Raw genomic sequence first — 22,782 nt, 5'->3', positions numbered from 1 at the left:
AGAGGGATTCATTATTTAAATCACTCCTATTTTTCTACTGTATTAATTTTAAAAACTTAAAGAACCCCAGTGGGGCTAAAACTGGCTTCTCTCAATCCCAAAAGAAAGAAGAAAAACCTGTGGAAGAATTTCCCATTTAAATATATAAAAAAGCATGACTGATCATTCCATTTGAAAACCCCAAACTAGATAGCTGATTTACCATTTCCTTAAGAAGTCTGTCTTGCAGCATTTTCATGTTTTCTTTCATCAAACACATCTGTGAATAAATAATTTCCCCCATGAAATTTACTGTAAAATTTTCACAACAAAAAGACAAGTTAGACTGACTAATATTGAGATTATATATAAAATTTATACCTCAGATGTAAAAATAGTTTCTTCATAATCAATGTTGTAGAAGACATTCTTTCCCAATGAAGCTTTTAAAAGGTGAAGTCTAACAAATAAAATAGTGAAAGTTACCTTTGTATTTTAATTAACAAATTAAACTATTACAATAAAAAAATCTAATGTTATAGATTCTAATCATTAAGAATGTCATACTGACCTCTGCTGTTCACTTTTTTGATAGGCACTGAACTTCTGAAATACCTTTTCCCAAAAGCCCTAAATTTCAAAATATAAAACTGATTATAGTATAATTATGACTAAAAATTAGCAGAATTTACTATATTTATATTCCTAATTTTAAAAACTTGGCTATATGCTAAGAATATTGCAGATGTCCTATACTCTTTCAGATTAAAAAAAATTGAAAGCAAACTCAGACTTTCTCCTTTATCATCAAAGGTATTCATCATAAACTTTATATATTTACTGAAGTATAGTTGATTTACAGTGTTTCAGATGTATATAGCAAAGTGATTCAGTTATACATACATATATATTCTTTTTCAGATTCTTTTCCATTACAGGTTATTACAAGATATTGAATATAGTTCCCTGTGCTATATAGTAGTAGGTCTTTGTTGTTAATCCATTTTTATATATATAGTAGTATGTGTCTGGTTAATCCCAAATTCCCAATTTATCCCTCCCCTGCATCATAAACTTAAGTCTGTATTTTTAGTGTATGTATATGAAACTAACTAAAAATCTAAGATTAAATTATGTTCTAAAAAAACAAAATCCTTTATGGTGTGGTCTAAAAGCAGAAGGTTAATAGAAGTTTTCCTGAGTGTAGCTCTTTAAAAATGAGGTTTTAAAATTATTTTTAAACTCTTAAAAGCACAAACCACAAATTCCTTCTCCAAATCTTTTAAAGACTGTGACTCTTTTTCAAAATTCTCCAGCTCCTCTATGATGATGAGTTGGAATTTTTCAAGTTTTTTAATCCTATTAAAGAAACAAAATGAGATTAAAAAAAATGATAGCACTTATAGCACAGCACTTAGAATATTTCAGAAGGGATTTTTAGCACAGACCTATACTCCTGAATCTGATGGTTCACTGTTCTTATATGTTGTTGAGCCGTTTTCCAAGACTGCTTAGTAAAATTATCCATCATTTTGTGGCGGATCTGAAAAATACTCATTTTTCACTTGAAAAATCTTTACAAAATAATAATCTAACCAAGACTATATTAAGGCCAAAGCCTTTTCCATGAAATATAAATGCCTAAGAAGAACTTAGAAAAGTGAAAAATTAAAAACTCAGTGATTTCAACTGAAGTGTTAATAAATAAGCTCAGTCAGAGCAGGGCCTAGTTCCACCAGGAAGGCTCTGACTGAGGGTTGGAATTGGTAATTATTTTCATAAGTACGTGACATTCTACATTTACAAAAATGCTAGTGATTATATAATTCTCTTCAGGAACACAGCGTAAGAGTCACACTCAAAGTTATTTATTACCATTTTTCATAAAAACATATATTTGCAGCTAGTCACAGATATGTAACAGGATATATGAATCAGGGCTTCTCTGTTTAGATGAGATTGACCTTGGATAAATCAAGTCAAAACAAAAGAAATACAGAATCTTAAATAATTTCAGATTTTACCCATGAAGAGATGAAAAAGGCAAAGAAGAGATAGGGCTGATAACCTGTGCAGAAAAATATCTTCTCTTAACAGGAGGGCAAAAAGAACTGTCTACTCTAAATATAGGCATGTGAGAAAAAGATAGGTGGAGAAAACAATAATAATTTAAAATTATTTTATAAAGTGTTTTTGTAAATATCACCATGTTGGAACCTCAGTAACTAAGGATCTGTAAGTACAGAACTGGTGAAACAAAGTGAAATGGATTTCTCTGACTGAGGCTGCTCATCCTCTATACTTTAATATAGTACCCTCACAAGCAGTCACTGCTGTGGAGATTAAAGAATGTATTAAAAAGACTAGGCATGAAAAGAAAATCGTTCAGAAAAAAAAAGAAAAATCACAGAAGACTCAAAATGTTAAACTGAAAAGGAAAATAGGACAAAGAGACAGAACCCATAGAAAAAGAAAGAATACAAGTAATGCACAGATTGTAGAAAAGGAACTGGGCTCATGAGATAATAAGGCTTTTCGCCTAGGAATCACTCCAATTTTTCACCAGTACATGAGGAAAGGTGAGTTCATGAAGAAGTGTTTTGTTGCCAGAGGGTCAAACTGACAGTCTAGTAGAAAGTGTGGCATATTGTCATGTTATTGGGTGTAAATATAAATCATAATTTAAAGAATGACAACTCACATGAACTTTCCTCCTAAATTCTGTATTGAGCTCCTCACACATCGTCCCTATACCTGAAATTTCAGTTTCCCAGTTCTCCCCAGGAATAGAAAAGTCATTTGTTGATAATGGAGATATACTTTCAGACACTAAAAAATGAAGACAATCAGCCAAAATTAGGATACGCATTGTTACAAATTTAGCATTATTTGTCATGAGGCTGAGAACAAATCTATCTTATTTTTAGATTCTGTATGTAATCTAAGGATTATAAAATCAAAGACAGACTACTATATTTTTCATTTAAAATATTATTTTGACTTATTAAAAAAACCTTCTAGCATGGGAATTAAGGCAGGAACAGTAACATTAAAATGGAACATACTTGGACTGATTTTTTTTTTTAAAAACTAGTTCTTAACTACTACATTATTAACCCAAGTATAGTGACACACTCATCTATCAGTAAATTCATACTCTGGTAAAACTTGTCTGTGGTAATCAGTGATAGAATGATAAGGGAGATTTATGAGTAAAAAGACCCTTACTATGTAACATTATTCAGGTAAAGTGAACTTTGTGATACAGCATTATCCTTCTTGGATTTATACAAAGTTATCTTTACAAAGGAATTTCTTTTGTGAATAGAACCACTCAAGATCTAAGAAACCATTTTCAAACATCAATGCGTTCTGACACAGGCATTTGCTCCACCCACCTTTCCAAGTGTGATGATCCGCACCTTCTCCTTTAGACAGTTTCTTGGGAAGCAAGTCTGCTCTTTCTTCTTCTTCTTCCAATTCTGCTTCACCAGGATTACTTAGATTGTCTTCTGTGTACATTCGTTTGTGACTACGATGTTGTGTAGGGCCTTAGGAACAGTTAAAAAGTAATTAACAGTGCTACAATCTTAATTACAAATACCTAATATATACTTGCTTTTATAAAAAAGGCCTTTTTTCCATTATCTGTATAGTTGGAGGTAACTGTGCATTAAATTCTATTGTACTTACTTTCATTTTACCATTAACTAAATTGACTTAAAATATATAATTCCCTCAGATGAAATTTCACAGTAGTATTTTGCTGATTAACATGTTTTTTAAAAAGCAAGTCTTCTGACTACAAACCTGATACATGAGTGGAGTCAGAGGACATGCCACACCACATTTTCTCTCTTCCTTCACTAGACATGGATAATGGAGATGCTGAATGACTTTCCTAAAGTATGTATCAGAAATAGGAAAAAAAAATTCTGTAATTACTCTTGGATTCACCTTTGACCATCTTTCTCAAACCCTAAACACAGTAAATTGCAAAGGCTATCAATTCTTTTTTTTTCAGATTGTTTTGTTTCTATACCTTTTTATGTCTCACACTACCATGCATTTACCTAAATTCTAAATTCTTAGGTTAACCTCAATCTTAAATTACAGCAATAATTTTGAGCTGGCTTTTTTAAACTACTCCTACTTTTCAGTTCTTCCTTATTAGGATTTTGATTTCTTTGAGTCAGGAAATGGGAAGCCATAGAAAAGAAAAGTCTAAACTAGTTCTTTCAAGCTACATCTTTAAGCCATATCTTTGTCCTCTAACCTTATGTCTTACTGTTTCAATACACAAGTTTGTTGTTACACTCAAATTAGTCTTTTTCCTGTTTTATGAAAATGCATGTCCACTTCCGGTAGCCTTTCTGTACTTAGGTTACTGCTGCTTCTCCAGTCAGTCTGTATATACCAACCTATCCACTTAGGTCCAGGTCAAAACCCAGCCCACTCCAAGCTGTAAAATTCTAAACATTCTGTATTTTATAGGTTATTAAAATATTTTTGTTGATGGATTGGTGGACTTCTATAGTGGATAAAAAGCTCACCCAAATTCCTGTATGATCCTGAAACCAGAAAGTCCTAATTATAAATATGTCAGTGGTTTAGCAGTGACAGCCTATTTAAGACCATCTCATTTTAAAACTTTCAACTTTTTTTCTATGATCAAACCATCCTACATATATATATATATATATATATTTTTTTTTTTTTACGTGGGCCTCTCACTGTTGTGGCTTCTCCCCTTGCTGAGCACAGGCTCCGGACGTGCAGGCTCAGCAGCCATGGCTCACGGGCCCAGCCGCTCCGCGGCATGTGGGATCTTCCCAGACCGGGGCACGAACTCGTGTCCCCTGCATCGGCAGGCGGACTCTCAACCACTGCGCCACCAGGGAAGCCCCATCCTACATATTTTAAACATCACATTTTCAGATAAAAACCGTTGAAAAACACTAAATTATTGTAACTATTATTAAAGGCCCGTAATCTGATTCTTATAAGAACCAACTTAGTTTAAGGAAAGCTTGATGGATATACTACCATATATACCCCTCTTTTGCTTCAAATATGATTTTCATATTTGGAGGTTCAATTTCCATAAATTTTTTCTGAACTATAACTGCTTACATCTGAATAGCTGTTGCAGTTTTTGTATTTCCTGTATAAGTACACTCCTCCCTCAGTATCTGTGGGGCAGCTTTGGTTCCAGGACCCCTTACAAATATCGAAATCCATTGATGCTACCGTCCCATACATAAAATAGTGATCCACAGTTGGTTGAATCCACAGATGTGGAACCGGTGGATATGGAGGGCCAACTGTACCACAGAATTTATATTGTTTCTATTCACAATAGTAGTATTCTTAACTGGGCTATGAATGAACAAGACACACAGAAACCCAAAGGAAGTTAGAAAACTAAAGTAAGAAAAACACAACAACATTAAACCAAACTACTTAAATTTTGAGGGAGTAACTCATTCCCTACTAAAACTCAACACCCATTCATAACTGAAAAAAAGGCACTTAAACAATTAGAACATTAATCTGATAACAAGTATCTACCGAAAACTATCGATAAGCATGCATGCTAGCATGGTATCTATTTAGCACTGCTCTACAGGTCATAGTAACCTTAAAAATGAAAAGACCATGCAGTATAAGGACTGGGAGAGAAAATGCAAAAATTACCATAAAAAACAGTTTATGATTATCTATATTCAAAATACAAGAGAATCTAGGCAGGCGATTATGAGAGAATTTGCCAAGGGTGTGGGGACATATAAAAATCAATAGTGTTTCTACACAAAGGCAAAAAGTTAGAAATACAGAAAATTGTTTTAAAGTTTTTTTTTTTTTTTTTTAACATACAGTAAAGAAAAAGGCCCATAAAACACGGCAGAAGTACAACTTTCTTTGTGGAAGATTTGACACAACTTTGTTGGAAATAAGACCAAAACGTAGAGAGAAAAATGAAATATGTCGATGAGAAATCTCAGTAACAATACTGGGAAATGGCAATTCTTCCCTTAGACAAAATAATTCTAAATTTTATCAGACAAGTACAGGGCCAAGAGAATTTAGAAGCAGAATGAGATGAGGGTGAGGATGGGGGTGGTGAAACCCTAAAACTACACTAATTGAAGCAATGTTGTATTAGCTCGAAGATAGACAGGCACTGTTCTATATTCTACTGGCCAAACAGCTGACCCATGTGGTTGCCAAGGCTGTGACCAAACTGGCATCACAAATGATGGAGAAAGGAGGGGTATCCAATGCATGATGTTGCACTAATTCACTATCCATATGCAAAGAGGAAGCCTGGGAAGATGGAAAACCTCAAAGTTAAAACTAACATTTGCACAAGAAAGGAAAATATTTTTATGACAATAACTGAGGGAAGGATTTCTTGAAGAACAAAAGATCGGTAAATTTCATTACATCATATTTTGATTTAACTAAGTGAAAAGACAGCTACACACTAGAAAAAGAACATCTGCATTGTATATAACCAATAAAGAATTAATCTCCAGAATACAGTAAGAACTCCTACAAATTTATAGGAAAAATCAAACTTCAATTTAAAAACCAGAAAAAACAGACAATTTACAAAGTGGCCAAAAAATATGAAAATACTCACTGATGCTGTTAATCTGAAAAATGCAAATTAAAGTCAGACACTTTACACTCATCAGATGGGCAAAAAACTAGAAAAATGGGCACTAGCACATAGCATTGTTGGAGAGTGTAAACTGGTACAACTAATTTATATAGCAAATTTCCAATACCTAGTTAAGAGTCAACAGAAAATGGGAAACACAATATCTCCTGTAAATGTCCAGCCAATATATGTAACAGTTAAAATTCCATCTAGCACAGATAGCATCAAAGTAGGCGGGTGGGGATGACCTAGGTGTTGAGATTTGCAAGATGGGATACTGAAGGGGGAAAGGAGGGATGACAGAGCAATACTGAGAAAGGACCATGGGATGACGGTCTAGTGGGAGATGGTTTTAAATTGTGGTCTGTAGAAATTAAGAGTCTTGCAAAGGTGCTTTTGGGGGGTTATCAGAGAGGGAGGGAGGTGTGTAGGCCACGGTTTAGACTCATCTGCTTTAAAAAGCATAACTGCATTTTTATTTTTATGTTTGGCACACTGAAGGTTTCATATACAATTCTGTTTGGCAATCGGTTCTGTAGCTTTATCAGTACTTCAAAATTCTCCAAATTGAGCCATCTATACAGCCCAAGCCAAGGAGGTGAGGTGGGTTTTGTAAACTGGTACCAAAGTACAAACAACTTTAAAAAAAAAAAAGCAGAATTCAAACTACAAACTACTCCTCATAGACATTATATTTTTAGCTACACTCCCTCACTTTGACCCATAATTGATTCCTTTCTCTAATACCTTTTTAAAAGACTTTCGAGCGTATGTACATATTTTATTAATAAGAAATGGTACATATAACAATACATGAGCAGCAGAATAAAGACTTTTTCAATATACCATTACGTTAATATTCATGCCATTTAACTACTAAAGTTCCTTTACAAATCTCTAAAGCAAATGCTATAGTGATACTGTTTTCAACTATATTCTTTGTCAGTTTGCTTTGCCAACTTGTGATTTAGTAACTAAAAGGTTACAGACTTCGAGTTATGGTGAAACCGGAAAGAAGTGCCTGTGTTGGAGGAATAAGCCTGTTCCAATCTAGGAAATGTAGTTCTGACATGTAGACAAGTAAGTAGTACCTCTTTGGAAGTGATTGTTCCTATCAGAGAATTCTTATCAGTACTCTGTACTAATTCTCATACCACTACATCTTTCTCCTGTGTGTATCAGTCTGTTAGTTCACTGAGGCTGTTTTACTTATTGGTAGGTTCCTTCTCTCCCCCAGACCAAACTCAAAACCTTAAATAGACAAGCACTGTATATTTGATTAAGATTAGAGGCAAATGATTTACTCCCTTCAGGTATATCTAATAAAGGAAAAATATATATATATATATACATTTTTTCCTTACCAAAAAGAATGATCGTGGAATTGGTGAGCAACTTTCTCTTGCACGTAGTAAATTCTTCTCACTGTTCTTGGGTGACTTTATTGGACTTCCAACTCCACTGTTTAAGGATTCAGGTGATGAAAGTTTTGGATAAGGTGATACTGATTTTGTTATACAGCCATAATCCTGAGTAAAATCCCTTTCTGTTATTTTCTCTATACCTATATTGCCTCACAAAACACAAAAAGAGATGGCAGGTGTTAATCACTGACATCTTTAGAAACAGTATTATTAAATTCTAAAAAATATAGTAATTTATCAAATCCTCAAATCTTAGCTGTATTTAGAAAGGATAAATGTTCAATAAATCAAGATAAAATTAAGTGTAAAATATTTTTATAAGACTTTGAAAAATATTAATGGCTCAATTTAAAACAAAATTGTAACTATAAGAACTTTCAAAACATTTTCAAACACAAATATCCATAGTATGGGCTGCACTATAATGATCAACCTAATTATCATCTTGAGTAATTTTGACACCAGTACTGATACATTTTAAAGTCACAGAATTTTATGGTTAGAAATGGCTTGGGAAATCATCTGGTCTACATCCTTTATATATAGATGAGAAAATTCATGGCTGAAATAAGTCTTAGTGTAAGTGAATTCTCAGACAAGACAGTTTTCAAATCAAATCAGGCCATGTGCATCTGTCTTCTGAGTGTGTGCTTATCTGAGATGACAGTGGTCCCAAGCATTACGAAACTATTGTAGAAAAGAACAAAGTAGCTACTTTAGAGGAAATGTACATTAACTGGTGTTGAATGGTCTTGAACTTAGCTAAAATGACAGACACTCAGAAATGCTTTAAAATATCCATAAAGGGAAATGAAAAAGATATTAAAAGTAGAAACTTATTCTTATAGTTTCTATACTAGAAAAAAATATACATATGCCAGAGCTCCAAAGAATAATTTTTTTCTTTCCCAATTATTTTTAAATAAAAGCAAAACTTCAATTGTTTATGAAGATAGTCCACTACAGGTCCAAAGACTGACCGTGATATTCCTTGGAGAATTTTGTCACTGAAATGTAAAAATGAGAAAATAGAAATCCCCATCATTATTTCCCTCTTATTAAATATATTTTGAGCTGAAAACATAAGGGTTTATTCAAGCTTTCACATTATAATTTGTAAGTATACATTAAATATTTTCTATATTAAAGCGTTTGGTCTTCAACTTCCTAACATGTAAAACTTCAGTGTCATAGTAATATTGTTCCCAAGTCTACTTAGCAAAGACCAAGTTACTAGCATTAACTAGTTTAAAAATGTTTTGACTACTGAAAATCTTAAACATATCCCTCAAAATTAGTCTTCAAATTGTATTTTCACATAATTAGTTATAATAGAAAATTACTGAACATTCAACTAAAAGAAAAAAATGATACTGACATCTCATTACTTCTATAGATGACGGACTCCCAGATAAAGGTACAGGAGACAGATCAAGGCTATTATCTCTTATAGTATCTTTCAGTAGAGATGAGTTTTTCCATTCTTTTGATACATCCTCTTGTGTTTCAGCAGTGAAGGAATTCTGCTGTTTCTTTGGCAGTTTCATGGTTTTGCGTCTGGAATGGATCTTCTCCTAAATGTATTGATGTCTTTCAATTATACTCAAATACAAATAATTTATACTTGGACACAAAACAATTTAATTAAATTACATTGAACTATTTATTAAATGCCTTGTATCACTACATGCATAACAGGGGCCTCAACATGAGTAGTGAAAGACCTTCTAATACACAAGAAAGCATATGACAAATTCACAGGAAAATATTATAGACTATAATAAATATCCTAATAGATACAAATAAAATGCTATAATAGTTCAAAAAAGATGATTTCCAGTTTAGGGAAACCAGAAGCAGAAGGAGTTCCCCGATTTCATAGTACTCAACATGCTCAGGAGTTTGTAAAAGAAGATGGCAAGGGAACATACTGAGAGTATGGAGGACGACTGATATGAGCAAAGGTAGCGAGAAGCACAGGTCTTGTTTGGCAGTCACAGGTTATTCTATTTGACTGGTACAGTTCTGTGCATATACTGGGGAAGTGAGAAAATAAGCTTGGAAAGGTATTTCGATGTTTTGAATGTCTATTTGGAGATTTTCAGGGTTTTCCTTTGAAGAAGGTAAGATGAGAGTTGGCTTGGTAAGATTTACCTAACTATTTGCATAGTAAATTAAGTAGGAAGCGATAAGAAAATGTGGAGGTAAGTTATGAAGTCCTTAAGTTCTTCCAGGTAAGAGATAATAGGGGGCGATGGAGGTTTAATGATTTAAAATGAGAACAGTGTAATGATCAGAGACCTGCCAGACTCTTTTGAGTTCAAATCTTTTTTTTTTTTTTAACCATTTCCTAGCTGTGTGACCTTGGGTAAGTTCCTTCAGCTCTCTAGAAGTCAGGAGTGAACAGAGGTGGGGCAGGGTATGGAAAGAACCTCAGATCCAATATTTTTGCTTTCATTCAAGGAAAAGATCCACAGCTTCCCAACAGTCTGTAGTTTCTTGAAGCATAATTTTGGAAAGACCAAGTACTTCTCTAATTCAAAGGTATTATCTTAAAGTTATAATTTTACTACAAACATCTGTTTTGCAACAATAATGCCAACTTACTATAAATTTTAACATTATATTGCCTAAGGGTCAATTTTTAGAATTGTTATATAAGTTTTCTCATATGGAAGGTTAAATCTTAAAAAGAAGTGACAAGATAAATCTGACATTCTTACAAAAATATATTCTATATTTAATATTTTAAAAGGCTTTTAGAAACTATTAATCTGAATTGTATCTATTTACCTTTACTTTCTCTTTAAATGAATGTGAAAATTCTTGTTCACTCTCTGATTCTGAATTTGAGAGATCTTTATAATTTTTTTTGGTTTCTGTGGCTCGTCGTGGAAGTCTTGTTCTCCCCTCTGGAACTGTCTCATCTACCTTTTTGGTGATGTTTTTGTTGGGTGTCTTTAGGAGAAAAATTCCTGAATATATTAGATCAATATTTTGAGATACAAGCTATTTGCTACAAAATTGGCACTGTGACAAGATCTGTATATTTGTAGGAATAAAAAGACTCCTGATTAATACTTTTAAAATGACTGGATTTTATCTTTCCATTTCAAATATATCTTTATCACCTTTTTATCCTTATCATTAAAGCTCTGTGAGGCCTGATATATATTACATAACTAAAGTAAGAGAGAGAGAAAGGAAAAGATATCAAAAATACCTACAACCACAGAATAAAATAGACTTAAAACAAGTCAACATGATTCAAAAAGGCAGAAGGTAGAAGTAAGTGTGCAAAGCTTGGAACAATTAGAGAAAACAAGGAACTGATAACAAGGATAAAATTATGAGGGGACAAATGATATTTTTTCATTACAAGGAGAAAAATAATTTTAAAGGGATGTTTGAACACAGACTTCCTGGTTTTACCATTTTAGATCTTGGCTGTCCCCTTTCCAAAGATGGTCCTGCAATTCAAGAAAATAAGGTTAAAATTTTCAAATAGATAAGAACTGACATTAAAAATTGTTAGAATACTTCTGCATGTAAGCTAAAATCATAAAAACAACAAGAATATACCTTTAAACTCATTCAAAAATTTAAGTTTCAAGATAAGACTAAACTGACATTGATAAAACTTTTACAGTATAGTTTGGTACAACATGAATTACCAATTTCCCTTCTCCTCCTTTATTTTACAGTATACACTTTTAAACATACAAGAGAATATGTAACGTACATTATAAAGTTACACCCATGAATCTACCATTCCACTAAGAACCAGATTATGAATAATACTGAATCTACTTTGTGTACTCCCTCTTACACGATCCTCCATATCCCCTCTGCCAAAAGGTCATCGCTATCCTGAAATCTGTTTCTTAGTCACTTGCTCTTAAGGTTTTACTTCACAGATATATATCCCTAGACAATATAATGAACCTTATAAAACAGTATCACATTATGTGAAATATTCTATGATTTGGTTTATTTTTCACCCATCATTATGTTTCTAAGATTTACCCCTATTATTAAGAGTTGCTTCAGTCCCTATTCCCTTTTTTGCATTTCCAGGACAATTTCCACTTTCTAAATATTCACTGAAGCCTAAGAACTGGGCTTATCCCAGCCCAGGAAATAATAATGAATTGGGATTATCCAAGGTCTTCCTGGCAATAAACCAGCTCGTACATATTGGCTCACTGTCATTCAACCATAAAAACAAAACAGTTCACTCAGAAGTGTTCTATTTTAAGAGTATTTACTGACTTCAGTATTCTAACCTTTAATAACTTCCCATGTCATGAATGTCTTTACTTATACCTACTAGACTATAAGGTCCCTGAGAGTATGTGAATCTTATGTTTCTCCTTGGCTTATAACACACTGCTTCAGAGTCCACACACTGTGACTAGACCCAGCCACACTCGTCAACGTTTTCCCACGAGTCTGATTTACATGCCAGCCACCCAGATACTGCCCTTCCGGAGTACACTCTGCTATTTCCTACTGTCTCGTATATATGATAATCCCAGTACTTCTCTTCCTCATGTATATGATTGAACTCTCATCTGTTTTCAAGATTCAGCCTCATTTCTAAACACATGCCAAAGTGCATTTCCTATTTCCTCTATTTTTACTTCTTTTTAAGCCATCGTTCCCTCCCCCAACTCCCACAGGTCACTAACAATTATTTTTATCCTGAAAGAAAATAAAAACGGATTCCTTAAAACAAATATAAATTTAAAAGCTCAGAGTTATGTTACCCTCTTTTAAAAATGGAATATATAAAATCTCTGTGGTTTAGTAAACACTGAAATTTATCTAAGCTATGAAAATGGCCATTATGTCTAGCCAAAAATGCATACCTCAAACTCTTATCCAGCTACTTCAAGAAGCAGAAGACTTATGCTGGGAAAACATTTTGTGAAAGATTTTGGCAAAAATATTTCTTCAAGAAAATTGTTTTCCTTTCAATAAATTTTTATTGCATCTATATGAATTCCTAAAAAGCAGGGAGTGGGGTGTTGTCCAACCTTTGATTTTGTTTACAGTGCTGGGTTCATAAGTACTTAATACATTACTCACAGTAATTAGCTAAATAACTGAATAGTAGGCCATGAGTAGAGAAATGATGAGAGTGTGTCATGAACCAAAGATTATGATAAACCATATTTTGTGTCCCTAAAGATTCCAATAAAAAAGAAATTTAAATATAACCATATTACCAAAAATGATAAAACAAAAACCGCTGTAGCATTTTGGTGTATTTACTTTCATACTTCTTTTTCTATTCAAAAGAGTATGTAATTATAAACACTATCTACATAACAAAAACACACTTATCAACCAACAAAGTATTTCATACAGTTGAAATGGTAAAATCATTTACAGAATTTCTCTAAAAAGTGATTTCTTACTCGATTTCCCACTTTTATGTTTCTTCACATTTTTATTTCTGCTGTAGTCTATTAGCTGTGGTTTTGATTTTGGTTCTCTTAGCCAGCTAATATCGGTCTTGCTGTCATCACATTTGTATTCTGTGTCAGTATCACTAAAGAGATTTTTCTTTTTATGAATAGTTACAGTCTGTAAAAACAAAAAAACACGATCCTTATAATAGATGAAGGAATCTGGCTTATTACAAAGGAAGTTAAACCAAAAAAATAAAATAAAATTTAAAAAACCCACCAAAAAACTCAGAAAAACTAACTTCTCATTTTTTTTTAGCACACTAAATCATCTATCTGGCATTAAGGACCTATCCAATAAAATCACTCAGAAATCCAGATCAGAGATTGAGATTTATATTTTGCTGTCAATGTTGTTGTTAATTAAAAGTTAAATCAAAACAGCTTACTTCCATAGAGACAAAACCCAATACCACTGAAAAGAGTAACTAAGGTTGTCATATTTTCTATTACTAGATGATTACAAATAGCTCAGAGACCACAGGAAAAGTCAAAATAGGAACATGGATAATCTCCAGAGTAAAAAAAAAAAAAAAAAAGTGATCCAAATATTTTTGTGTTCCAGTTATGGGATAATCTTTGGCATTGAAAAATTAGTAAAAGAAATACTGATTTTAAGACACATTAGGATATTATAACTTACTCTTTTATCTTTTGTTTTGAGAGAAGGTTCAAGTTCATGATGATTCCTTAAACCTAACCTTAAACAAAAATATGCATTAACTTAAATCTTAATTACTTGTTTTTTTAAGGTAGCATGCAACTGGACAGTTAGACCTGGGTTTTCTGCCTTAACTCTTTTACTAAGTCCCTATATAAATGTGGCCAAGTCACTTACTCTCTTTGACCTCAGTTAATTATAAAGTAACAAGGTTAGATGAAAAGCCTAGTCCTTTCACAGCTTACAACTAATATTAAGTGTACAGAATCTGCAAATTAATTTTAGAAGTAAATGTTAAAATAATAGAATAATAGTAGTTATGACAGCATTTTTACTCTTTTGATATGTTAAAATGTCAAACTGGGAGGAAATATTTAAGAAAAACAACAACTGAGAAAACTGTATTTTAAACTGATCCATCTAATTATAATAAAAATACCTACAATGTCATTGAACGATCCACGCAGGTTTCTCTAGCTGTAGCTTGAAATTCTTGGATCTATATTATGAATAAGCATTAAAAAAAGTTCTTAGTGTTAGAAGGTAAACAACAATTAAAAGAAATTAACATAAAAATCTTGTTTCTATGACTTCATGTAAGATGTGACAATAAAATTAATCTTACTAAAATATTTTTATATTTAAGAAGCTAATAATATAAACTATATTAAAAACAAATAAGATTAAATCTGTTGCATCAGTAAAGAAAGTGACTTTCTTGTTGCCCCAGTTACTCATTTTTCTCTACTTCAGTCCAAAAGATTTGAAAGAAAACCAAAAATACCTAGGTTGGTACCAAATAAATTTTGAAGAATTTAATAATATATGTTAAAATATTTTAAAGCATATCTATAAGAGGATGGAAATTAGAAAACATGCTCTAATAACTGCATGGTAAGTACAAAATAAATACTGAATAACTAAATACAAAATTTAGTATTTTGTACAAAATACAAAATTCTGATTTCTAGCTTACTCCAAGTTTTATAACAGGCTCATCAGCTCCATTCAAATTAAAACTGTAAACATCATTCCTGTAAAAATGAAGAGAAATATTAACTTCATTATACAACAAATAAATTTATTGCCTTCAAATATGAAGAAAACTTTTAAGATTTACGAAAAATTACTTACAATGGGCATTCAGAAGTAACATTAACAAAAGTAGTCTTCAATTGTCTATAACTTTTTTTCTGAACCTTTTCCTATATACAGAAGAAATTTACATAAAACCATTCAAACTTGTACATTACTTGTCAAACAAATAACAGATGCAACTAAATTTTCATATATTATCTAGTCGTGTTTCTACTAATATAAATTTTACATTTGTGAGTTTCTTTATATACATCCACACTTTAAAAAATATTGAAGACTTAAGTGTTAACTGAGAACATAATAAATAGAAAGTATTGCAAATCAAATACAAACGATCCTTATATCTTTAATATTTAGTGACATTACTGTACATAGGCAAATGGCCTCACTGGTATTCTACAAGCTGAATTTAGTGATTCTAGGATCACAAAACAATCATGCTTCTACTTTTTTCCCCCAGTATCTCATTTGCTTTAAACTGTTAAATAGAAAAATTTCAGGAGAGGCTACGGTTTATGTAAAATCTCATGTGAAAGAGACAATATTGCATCAATCAACTAGTATTATTAGGAAAAGATGTGTGTACATCTATTTCTATAGCCCACTGCTCAAAGTATATTCAATCTGATCAAAGAGTAGGCAGAAAAGTTAAATAAAATTTTAACATACTTAAGTGTGTAATTATGTTATTAAAGTAATTTAACTATAATTAGTACACAAATATCACTGAATGATTGATTACTGATCAGAAATAATTAGAAGTCTAATTTAATATCTGGAAGTTGGAAATATTAAAACTAAAATATTCATTTTAGTTGTGATTCATCTTCAATTTTATTATTTCTTTTGGCTGTTTTATAATAAAAGTTTACATTATTCCAAAAAGTTTATCCTTCAATATTTTACTCCTCTAATCACTGATCTGATTTGTCCTTTCCAAAATGATTTTTACCATTGTTTAGATACATTTGCTCAATTCATCTTTTGCATGCCAGTGTTTTCTAAGTATTACCGAAGATCCAAAAATGAGCAGATATTAAAGAAGATACAAATGTGAGCAAAGGTCTTACTTATATAGGATACAAAGATGATTCTAAACAGTTGCATTCTAGTAGAAGACAGAAGAGAGAAAAAAAGAACTGCAAAGTTAATAAAAAGGTACAAAGACATTATTGCATAGATTGAGAATTCTTGCCCATTTGGATTTTGAGTTAGGGCACCTTAGAAAGTTTTCATAAAGAAGGCAGACTCTGAAGCAAGGCTTGCAAGGAGGAATAAAGTTTTGACAAGGAGAAAAGAGGGTGAAAGAACCGGGCAACTCGCTTTGAAGTTCTTTCCAAAGGGGGAAGAAAAAGAATAAACACTTAGGAAAGACACTTCAGGGAATCTCAATTTATTATGTTTCAGCTAAATAAGACATGTCTAGGGAACTAATTTTAGGAAATAAGACAGACTTTTAAGAGGTCTAGGGAGCCAGCTTAAGTCTCCACTTAATTCAGTAAGGAGAGGAGATATGGGGATATATGTATACGTACAGCTGATTCATTCTGTTATAAATCAGAAACTAACACACCACTGTAAAGCAATTATACTCCAATAAAGATGTTAAAAAAAAAACAGAGACCAAAGAAGGATTCTCAATAAGAGAATGACATGATTGAAGCTGTGTGCTTTGGAAAGTAATAAAGCTAGTATTGAATGTCATGAATGGATTGGCACAGAGAAAATACTAGAGACAAAAAGAATTACATAAAGGATATTATAATAACCCAGGAATTAGAAATGAGAACTCAAAAAAATAGGAGTTGGCACAGGCAGGAGAGGGAAAACTCAAGAGGAACTTACAGAAGGTAAAGCTCAAAACTTGAAATTAACTGGAGATAATTGTGAGGAATAAAGATAATTGATATTTTAAACCTGGATGAATAATAAATGTTTTTAACAAAAATATGGACTTCAGAATGATCTTACTGTCAAGAGAGATGGGATAAGTTAGGGAAAAAATGGTACTGAATCATGTACCAAAAAGTAAAAATATCACACATGTATGTAAAAGAAGCATTTTCTTTGAAAAGCAGAACAGAAGTTTAGGGGGCTTTTCTGAGTACTTGCCACTAATCTGGTCAGTTGTCTAATCCATTTTTCAATATGCTGAAAACATTAAATCTACTTCCATCCTACTACTATTCTATTTCACTGTAAAGTCAAATATCATAGAGTGTGACTACACATTTGGTGTAGTTAAATACATGAAACTTACCTTACTGAGCTGTAGATCAGATTTGTTTGAAAAACCACTATAAAAAAGGTTTTGTCAAAATTAAAAAGGCAATTAAATGTCAGTAGAATGTTTTTCATAAAATCCATATTATATAAGGTAAAACATACTTGGATCACTAAGTCTACATTCAATATGCTACAAATAACTGAAATGTGACAGTCCTAGTGTGATATTTTTGCAACTCCACACACAGTAAACAGCAACAAAAAAACTTAAGTCTAAGTTGAATCACTCATGCAGCAGGAGGTGCCAGACAATTTAAATGAATGGTTCTGCCACGACAGAGTAATTTTTTTCATGCCATATAAAGTCAGAATTAACTTAAACATGAATTAACTACCTGGAAGCCTATAAAGAAACATTTTATAATAAAACCTTCAGAAAGATTGCAAACAAGGAATACATATATACAATACAAAATAACTCATTTCAGGTCATTTAAATTTCATATTTTATTAAGCAATATATGTAAATATATTTAGTCTTACTCATCACTAGGCTCAATAAATAACATTTCTAAAATGTCTATATCCTAAAGATTTATTTCTGAAATGGTATGCTGTATCAATATGGTGCTCTTGATACTTTATAAAATGTAATCAGATACTAGAGTGACTAATTTCAATTGTAGTTCCCTTTCTATATAATTTAAACAGATTCTATTTATAAAAGTAAATAAGTACCTGTGTTTTCTAATGGAAAGTTACATTATTTGGACATATATTTAAAACTAACCTTAAAACTAGGTAAAATAATTTAGTTGTATCTCTCAGAAAAATATTCATTTCTAAATTTAAGAACATACCTGTCAATCAAAGACTCCTTTAATTTTCTTGTAGACTTTATGCCATCCTTTGGTTTGTATCTCTTATTAATTTGGCTTATCAAAGATTCTGCTGCATCAGTAAATCCTTTCCCTTTTGACTTTTCTCTCTGAAACAATTTGTTAGCTACTTAAAAACTCTACCAAGTTAACCTTCAAAGGAAAAAAAGGCTGAAAAGAAAATTTAAGAAAAAATCTGGTTCTATAAATAACTACAAAGAGAAATAAAAGGGGTCAGAAATTATTTTTTTGTTTGTTTGTTTGTTTTGTGGTACGCGGGCCTCTCACTGCTGTGGCCTCTCCCGTTGCGAAGCACAGGCTCCAGACGCGCGGGCACAGCGGCCATGGCTCACGGGCCCAGCCGCTCTGCGGCACGTGGGATCCTCCCGGACCGGGGCACGAACCCGCGTCCCCTGCATCAGCAGGCGGACTCTCAACCACTGCGCCACCAGGGAAGCCCCAGAAATTATTTTTTTTAAAGAAATTATTTAATAAGTTCGGGCCTTGTCAGGCATTACAACTTAGGATAAGTCTTTTAACATATAGAAATGTGCAGAGTGCTTTGCAGCGATTAAAAAAAAGTTTCTATCCATGGGGGGAAAAAATCATAAAAAACTGAAGGAAACCAAAAGTTGGTTCTTTGAAAAGATCAATAAAATTTATAAGCCTCTAGCCAAGTTCATTAAGAAAAAAATACAGAAATTACTAGTATCAGAAATGAGAGGCTATCACTATGGATCACATGGATAAATCACAAGGGTAATTAAAAAATATTATGAACAACTCTATGCTCATGAATTTGATAACTTAGAGTAAATGGACCAATTCCTTGAAAGATAAATTCTACTAAAACTCACACATGGAGAAATAAATCATCTGAATAGGCCTACTCTATTAAAGAAATTGAAACAACAATTAATACCTGCCAAAACAGAAAGCAACAGGCCCAGATGGGTTCACTGTTGAGTTTTATCAAACATTTAAGGAAGAATTATACAACTTTTCACAACCTTTCAGAAGACAGAAGCAGAGGGAGTACCTCCTAACTCACTGTATGAAACCAATATATCCTAATACCAAAATCAAAGGAATTACAAGAAAGGACAGCTGTAGACTAATATTTTTTATAAACATAGATGCAAAAATCCTCAACAAAAAATTTAGCAAATTGAATACAATAATGTATAAAAAGAATTATGTACCCACAACCAAGTGGAATTAATTCCAGGTATGCAGTGTTGATTCAACATCTGAAAATCAACTAATAATCCAGGTTGGGCTTCCCTGGTGGCGCAGTGGTTGAGAGTCTGCCTGCCAATGCAGGGGACACAGGTTCGAGCCCTGGTCTGGGAGGCTCCCACATGCCGCAGAGCAACTCAGCCCGTGAGCCACAACTACTGAGCCTGCACGTCTGAAGCTTGTGCTCCGCAACAAGAGAGGCCGCGACAGTGAGAGGCCTGTGCACCGCGATGAGGAGTGGCCCCTGCTCGCCGCAACTAGAGAAGGCCCACGCACAGAAACGAAGACCCAACACAGCCGTAAATGAATGAATGAATGAATGAATGAATGAATGAATGAATGAAGAAAGAAAGAAATAAAATCCAGGCTAAGGAAGAAAAATCATATGATCATATCAGTAGATACACAAAAGCATTTGACGAAATCCAATACCCATTCACAATAACAATTCTCAGAAAACTAGGAATGGAGAAGAATATCCTCACCTTGATAAAGAACATCTAAAAAAAAAACTACAGCTAACATTATAAACTAGATACTCTCCCACTACTATCAGAAACAAGGAAAGGATGTCTGCTCTTCACCACTCCTATTCAACATCATTCTAGAAGTCTTACTAATGCCGTAAGACAAGAAAAGGAAATACACTACATACATATTGAGAAGGAAGAAATAAAACTGTCTTTGTTTACAGATGACATCACTGTCTATGTAGCAAACCTCAAAAAATCAACAAAAATATCCTTGGAGCTAAAGAACAATTATAGCACAATTGAAGGATACATGGTTTATATACAAAAGTCAGTCGCTTTCTTATAAACCAGTAATGAACAACTGGAATGTGAAATTACATTCCACTTATATTAGCACCCCCAAAATGAGATATTTAGGTATAAATCTAACAAAACATGTACAAGATCTATACGAGGAAAACATGACTGATGAAAAATCAAAGACTAACTAAAAAAAAATGGAGAACAGATATATGTATATGTAAAACTGAATCACTTTTCTGTACACCTGAAACTAATACATTGTTAATCAACTATATTCCAATATAAAATAAAAATTTTTTTAAATAAATGGAGATATTCCATGTTCGTGTATTTTAAGAAGCTCAATATTGTCAAGATGTCAGTTCTTTCCAACTTGATCTATAAATTAAATGTAATCTCAATCAAAGTCCCAGCAAGATATTTTGTGGTTATCGACAAGATGATTCTAAAATTTACAAGGAGAAGCAAAAGACCCTGAGTGGCCAACACAATATCAGCAGAGAAGAACAAAGTCTGAGGACTGACCCTACTTTAAGACTTACTAAAAAGATATTGAATACAATAATCAATATAGTGTGGTATTGGTGAAGGAACAGACAAATAGAATAATGGAAAAAACAGAGAGCCCAGAAAGAGGCCCACGTAAATACAATTAGCTGATCTTTGACAAAGGAACAAAAGGCAGTACAGTGGAGAAAAGTTAGTCTTTTCAACAAATGGTGCTGGAACATCACCATGCCAAAAAAAAGAATCTAGACACAGACTTTATACCCTTCATGAAAATTAACTCAAAATGGATAATAGACCTGAATGTAAAGTGCAAGCTATAAAACTCCTAGAAGACGACATAGGAGAAATAGGGGAAAATCTAGGTGACCTTGGGTTTGGAATACCTTTTTAGGTACTACACCAAAAGCACAATCCATGAGAGAAAAAACTGGTAAGTAGGACTTCATTAAAATTAAAAATTTCTGCTCTGCAAAAAACACTGTTTACAGAATGAAAAGACAGACCACAGATTGGGAGAAAATATTTGTAAAATACATACCTGATAAAGAACTTGTATCTAAAATACACAAAGAACTGTTAAACTCACCAATTAGGAAGCAACCCAATTAAAATTGGGCAAAAGATCTGAAGAGACAACTCAACAAAGAAGATATACAGATGGTAAATAAAAATAGGAAAAGATGCTCAACATCATGTCATTAGGGAAGTGCAAATTAAAACAACGAGATACCACCAAGCACCTGTAAGAATGGCTAAAATCCAAAACATTAACAATATCGAATACTGGCAAGGATGTAGATCAACAGGAACTCTCTTACTCATTGCTGCTGAAATGCAAAAATGGTACAGCCATTTTTTCCACTTTTGGAAGACAGGCAGTTTCTTACAAAGCTAAACATACTCTTACCATATGACCCAGCAATCATGCTCCTTGGTATTTTCCCAACTGAGTTGAAAGTTTATGTCCACACAAAACCTGCACACGAATGTTTATAGAAGCATTATTTGTAATTGTCAAAACATGGAAGCAACCAAGATGTCCTTCAACAGGTAAATGGATAAACAAATCTTGGTATGTCCATACAATGGATTCAGCATTAAAAAAAAAAAAAAGAGCTATCAAACCATAAAAACACACGGAGGAACATTCAATGCACATTGCTAAGTGAAAGAAACTAATCTGAAAAGATGACATACTATATGATTCCAACTCTGTGGCATTCTGGAAAAGGCAAAATTATGGAGACAGTAAAAAGATCAGCGATTGCCTGGAGTTTGGCGGGGGAGGGAGGAAACAAGGGAGGGATGGAGCACAGGGGAATTTTAGGGCAGTGAAACTATTATGCATGATACTCTAAGGGTCAATATCTGTTGTTATACATCTGTCAAAAAAACATGGAATACACAAAGCCAAGAGTGAACTATAATGTAAACTATGGACTTCAGTTAATAATGTTTCAGTACTGGCTCATCATTTGTGACAAATCTACTAGCATAAGATGTTAATGACAGGGGAAACTGGGGTGGAGTGAAGGGGTATATGGGAACTCTGTATAGCTGTATACCTGAAACTGCTCTAAAAAATTCTATTAATTTTTTAATGGAAAGACTACAAAGTAGGAATATTATCTGCATAATTTTAGATTATCTTGTTAAAAGAAAACTTGAACAACACTCTTAAAGATACGAGTTCTCTTGCTTTTAGTTTTATTTTTTTTCTGGGCATCACGCATATGGGTTTTTTAAATTATGGTAAAATATAATATAAACATAACATGACATAAAACCTATTATTTTAACCATTTTTAAGTTCATATGTTTTTATATATAATAGATAATAAGTTATTACT

At 32.7% G+C, this 22,782-nt stretch overlaps 1 protein-coding gene across 1 annotated transcript in view; it reads right to left on the bottom strand.

The window, feature by feature from the left end:
• The window catches only part of SYCP2 (synaptonemal complex protein 2), a gene marked incomplete at its 5' end in the record, with an annotated part of 59,597 nt that overhangs the window by 1,402 nt on the left and 35,413 nt on the right, over positions 1-22,782 (bottom strand). The window contains 19 exons of the mRNA XM_081256423.1: positions 203-259; positions 361-439; positions 551-609; positions 1,239-1,338; positions 1,428-1,522; positions 2,681-2,808; positions 3,378-3,530; positions 3,790-3,880; positions 8,011-8,210; positions 9,449-9,644; positions 10,864-11,028; positions 11,503-11,540; positions 13,494-13,662; positions 14,188-14,245; positions 14,649-14,704; positions 15,182-15,239; positions 15,340-15,410; positions 17,564-17,600; positions 18,390-18,517. Coding sequence (XP_081112549.1) covers positions 203-259; positions 361-439; positions 551-609; positions 1,239-1,338; positions 1,428-1,522; positions 2,681-2,808; positions 3,378-3,530; positions 3,790-3,880; positions 8,011-8,210; positions 9,449-9,644; positions 10,864-11,028; positions 11,503-11,540; positions 13,494-13,662; positions 14,188-14,245; positions 14,649-14,704; positions 15,182-15,239; positions 15,340-15,410; positions 17,564-17,600; positions 18,390-18,517 — 1,938 coding nt within the window. The remainder of the gene's footprint in view (positions 1-202; positions 260-360; positions 440-550; positions 610-1,238; positions 1,339-1,427; positions 1,523-2,680; positions 2,809-3,377; positions 3,531-3,789; positions 3,881-8,010; positions 8,211-9,448; positions 9,645-10,863; positions 11,029-11,502; positions 11,541-13,493; positions 13,663-14,187; positions 14,246-14,648; positions 14,705-15,181; positions 15,240-15,339; positions 15,411-17,563; positions 17,601-18,389; positions 18,518-22,782) is intronic.

Source organism: Mesoplodon bidens, assembly GCF_964165515.1.
Source record: "Mesoplodon bidens genome assembly, chromosome: 15".
Classification (NCBI taxonomy): Eukaryota; Metazoa; Chordata; class Mammalia; order Artiodactyla; family Ziphiidae; genus Mesoplodon; species Mesoplodon bidens.
This window is presented reverse-complemented; position numbering and strand designations above follow the sequence as displayed.